The sequence below is a fragment of the Triticum dicoccoides genome, chromosome 4B (assembly GCF_002162155.2).
Source record: "Triticum dicoccoides isolate Atlit2015 ecotype Zavitan chromosome 4B, WEW_v2.0, whole genome shotgun sequence".
NCBI lineage: Eukaryota > Viridiplantae > Streptophyta > Magnoliopsida > Poales > Poaceae > Triticum > Triticum dicoccoides.
The window spans coordinates 392,341,103-392,345,417 of record NC_041387.1 but is presented as its reverse complement, the minus strand read 5'-3'; the positions used below and the strand labels follow the sequence as shown (position 1 = coordinate 392,345,417).

At 43.1% G+C, this 4,315-nt stretch overlaps 1 protein-coding gene across 1 annotated transcript; it reads right to left on the bottom strand.

The window, feature by feature from the left end:
* Positions 1-2,554: 2,554 nt before the first annotated feature.
* Positions 2,555-3,225, bottom strand: LOC119292688 (transcription repressor OFP17-like). Its single transcript, XM_037571432.1, has one exon. It carries the CDS (start codon positions 3,212-3,214, stop codon positions 2,555-2,557), a length of 660 nt encoding a protein of 219 aa, XP_037427329.1. The 5' UTR covers positions 3,215-3,225.
* Between the last annotated feature and the right edge of the window lie 1,090 nt (positions 3,226-4,315).

The following is a 4,315-nucleotide window of genomic DNA, read 5'->3' as shown; positions in this document are numbered from 1 at the left end:
GGAGAAGCTAAACCGTGGGAGCTTGTCATTTAGGATAATTCAAGCTTTTCTTCTTTCTTAAAGTTCTTGTGTAAGTCAAGAGTCAAGTCATTGTCATGCATTATCTAATCTCAGAAAGGAAAAAGAAGAAAAATATATATTTTTTGTTTGTGAGAGGCACCGTCATGCGTCTTGCGAAAGCAAATACATGCTTCTTGCCTAATCAAAATCATACCTCCAATGGAAGCAAAAAAAAAAAAGAACGTGTTTTTCACAAAAAGTAAAATAAAAATTTATTTTTTGTCTAAAAGCTAAGTAAGACCGGTGAAAAATGAAAAAGCCGAAAAAACATGAAAAATAAACAGTCTAAAAAGCCGAAAACACGTGAAATAAATAATTTAAAGAAAACATCCAAAGCGTAACACGTGACGGTGGCTGACAGCGCGTGAAGTGACGCGCTCTCAGCCCCTCAAAATTATCGTTGGGAGACTCCCAAAAAGACGCTCGTCAACGAGTTGCTCCCGAAGCTACCGTCTCAAATGAGGCATAGCTCTCGAGCTCAGCTCAGGCCATTACACGTGGCTATCCAGACATCCATTATGATATTTCTTTCAGGGAAGGCTATCATAGCGTAAACTGTAAAATTAAGTGTTGAGATAAATACATTCATGATCACCGTAGTTAAAGCAAAAGCACGATACGGTCACCGAACTTTAAAATACGCTCATTACGGTTTTCATATACGCGAAGCCGTGATTGTACGGTCACTGACTTGTCGTATAACATCGTATGGCATTTTGTTGACCTGTCAAACAATCACAAATATTGCAATGGGCCTGTTTGTTAGTGGGCCAAGAAATTAAATTACAAAAACAAAAACAGTGCGCGACAACGAGGGGAATCGAAACTAAGCACTCTCGCGTTATGCGCAAAAGATGAACCGCTGGACTAACTGAACCGACTTGTCCATTTTGTAGGTGCTCTATTTTATAAAGTAAAATCCATGCAATGCACACAAGCAATTCTCAGAAGTAAACCATGCACATGTTCCGGACGGAGGTGTATTTAAAAAAATATTTTCGTCTTATCAAATTATGTAACTGTGCCAAAACAGTGAAATCTTTTTTCATGCAACTCTTAACAAGTGTTTGCATATTTTTTTTAGAAAAGCTCATGCTTTTTTTAAACTGTTTGCATATTTTGTATAAAACTTAGTGTAATTTTATATTTAAAATTCATCAAATATTAATTAAGAGTACAAGAATTTTCTGGAAATAGACGAACATTCCTGTAAGGGTAATACTACTTTACATTACATGAGTATTTTTAAAAATGCGTGCATAATTTCAAAAATCATACGAACATTTTAAAATCAAAGAAACACCATAGACTACATAAATATTTTTAAAACACCATAGCCTGCTGCATGTACGCGCACCGCACCGGCCACTACCAGATGACCCGGCCATCTCTCCTGCCTCTTCGCACAAACGAAAGCAGTCCTTCTCTGGCCATGCATGCGAGTCTCCGCTGCGTTTCTACAGCCACTGACATCCTGGACCTATACGCTGGACGCGAACACGAGCTCGGACTCATGCGCGATGACAACCTCATGGTTTATTTTCTGACACCTAGCTCTTGAATTGAGAGATTATAAAGGCCAAAATGACTAATTCACATCTAAATGTTTTTCAAGGATGTCATATCTAAGTAGTTCATCACATAATAAGGGGCTTCAAGATTTGTACAAAATATTTTTTTAATTGTTTTTTTTGCTGATGTTGTGTGATGTCATGCTTAGATGTGACATAGTTATGTCGCATCTAGATGAGTCCTAGCCACACTCTATAAAGGCTAGGCCGAGGCTTTGGTTTGAGCGCGGGAACTAATAGCAGAGTAGGAGGCAGATTCGGATTATAGCGGAGGCAGATGCATTTCTAATACAAAGTTACACTAAGTTTTATAAAAAAAATATGCAAACACTTTTTAAAAAATGTATGAACTTTTTTAAGCAAAAGATGCAAACACTTGTTAAAAGTTGCATGAAAAAATATATCACTTTTTTGGGCACAGTTACATAAATTTGATAAAATAAATGTAATTTTCAAAATATATATGTGCGCACCATGTGTGTGTGCGCGCACACGCGCTTCATTTTCAATGAACAGGCCTGTGCATTGCGTGAACATCTCTATATAAAAGGCCTAGCGCCTACTTCCTGTATATGTGCTTCGTTCGACTCCCCTGGCTGCAGCGTGTATGTTTCTTGTTTATATTTCTTCCGTCTACTGACAGATGGGCCCACTGCAATACTTAGGCTGCCATTTTTTTTTTGCTATTTGACCAGTCAATTGAATGTCATGTAGATCATTTGACCGGTCGACAGATTGCTATACGGGGCTCTACGGTGTGACAGTGACCGTATAATCATCACTTTACGTATATAGTAACCGTAACGAGCGTATTCTAAAATTCAGTGACCGTATTGTACTTTTGACTCAACTTCAATGACCCTCAGCGTATTTATCTCTTAAGTGTTTTGTGTTACGAACTTACAACACGATGTGGTAACGAGTTACACTAGTAAAGCAGCCGACATGGAAACTGGTCCCACGTCCCGGTCAGTGTTTCCGCCGTCCTCACCCCAAGCGGCGGAGGAGAACGAGTCCTTGCACAGATCGCCGTAGAACCGGCAGACCAGATCAACGAACACCGGCGACTTGAGCCGTTCCCAGCACGGTAGGAGTTCCTCCACGTCCTGCAGGTCCCGCGCTTTGTCTTCCTCCGTCAAAATCTCCATCAGGCAGCTCTCAAAACTCCGGCATGCCTCCTCTTTCTCCTCTCCAATTCGCGCGGTCGTCCTCGACCGCAGCCGCGCCACCATCTTCACATACGCAGGCGTCTCTGGCGACGGCACCGGCACCTCTGGTACCGCCGCAGCAACTACCCTGCGTGTGGTATGGCTCTCTGTCGAGGTTGCCGGCGTGGAAGACGGAGGGATTAACGGCCAGAACACCGCGCGGACCGACCGGAAGCCTCGGCCGGCACGGCGCCGGTGGCGGGGGCTTATCTTGGCGGTGGACTTGCGGAGATTGCGGAACCGGAAGGCCCTGATAGAGAGGGCGGCGGAGGCCGGGATGCGGAAGAGCCGCGCGAGGGCTCGCTTGTTGCATGGTGTCAGAAGGCGGCGCGTCATGCAGGAGGGATGATGAGACGATCGAGACGAGGTTGTCATCGTGGGGAAGACGCGGAGTTTACACGGGCTGATCTGTTGGTTTCTTGGGTTACCTCGTGCTGCCACACAAGATGTAGAATGAGACATCGATGAAAGCTAGTATTTCATAAGAGAGAGGCTCTGGCTGTTTGGTTGCTTGACTGTTGCATGGTTGTGGCATACACGTACTTTCGGTCTTTAGTGGGGTGGCACCGTGGCAGTCCTATGATCATGCGTCGCACTAAGCATAGGTGAGGTGTTATATAAAGCTTCTTTCCGCTAACGGCATATATAGTTCGAAAATTCACCTTCTTGCAACTGATGAGACTGCTACGAGTGGTTGCCGGAAATTGACTATGCCCACTAGTAGAAAGCAGGGCTTTGGTCGAGACCAGATAAAAGCATTAATCCCGGTTCTCTTACGAACCGGGACCAATGGCTGAGCCTCTTGTTCTTATCTTCTTTTTAAATGCAAAAAAAAAAAACTTACTTGTATGATTTAAATAGATATTTGTATAATTTTTTTAGTTTTATTATTGTTTGTTATTATATAGTGCCATGGTTTTGGTATCCGCCCCGTCGGTCCTCGTTTTCTCTATGATTCGGATGTGGTATATTATCTTTTATTATTATTTGTTTCATTTAGTGTTTATGACAATTATGCCGAACAACGTGACATAATGTTTTTATCTAGGAGGTATGTGAACCGGAAATTTCAACCGACCACTATTAAGGAAAACACTACTAGGAAAAGGCTTATACATAGAAGTTACCAGTAGCATGTGTTTTGGAGCCCAAGCTACTGATAATTAGCAGCAGCATGTGTTACAAACGGCGCTACTGGTACAACTTAGCAGCAGCTATGGTTTCTAGAGGGCACGCTACTGGTAAGTTAGCCACACCACACCCCCCCCCCCCGGCCAAAAAATAGTAGCAGCGTTGGTACGCTAAAATAGCAGTAGCGCGGGGCCACTAAGAAGCGCTACAGCTAGTTCTTCTATGTGTAATCTTATACCAGTAGCGTGTTTTTTGGGCAAGCGCTATAGCTAGTTTTATGTACCAGTAGATATTATGGCTGGCACACATAGCAGTAGCACGCTTTGGTGCCCCGCGCTACTGCTA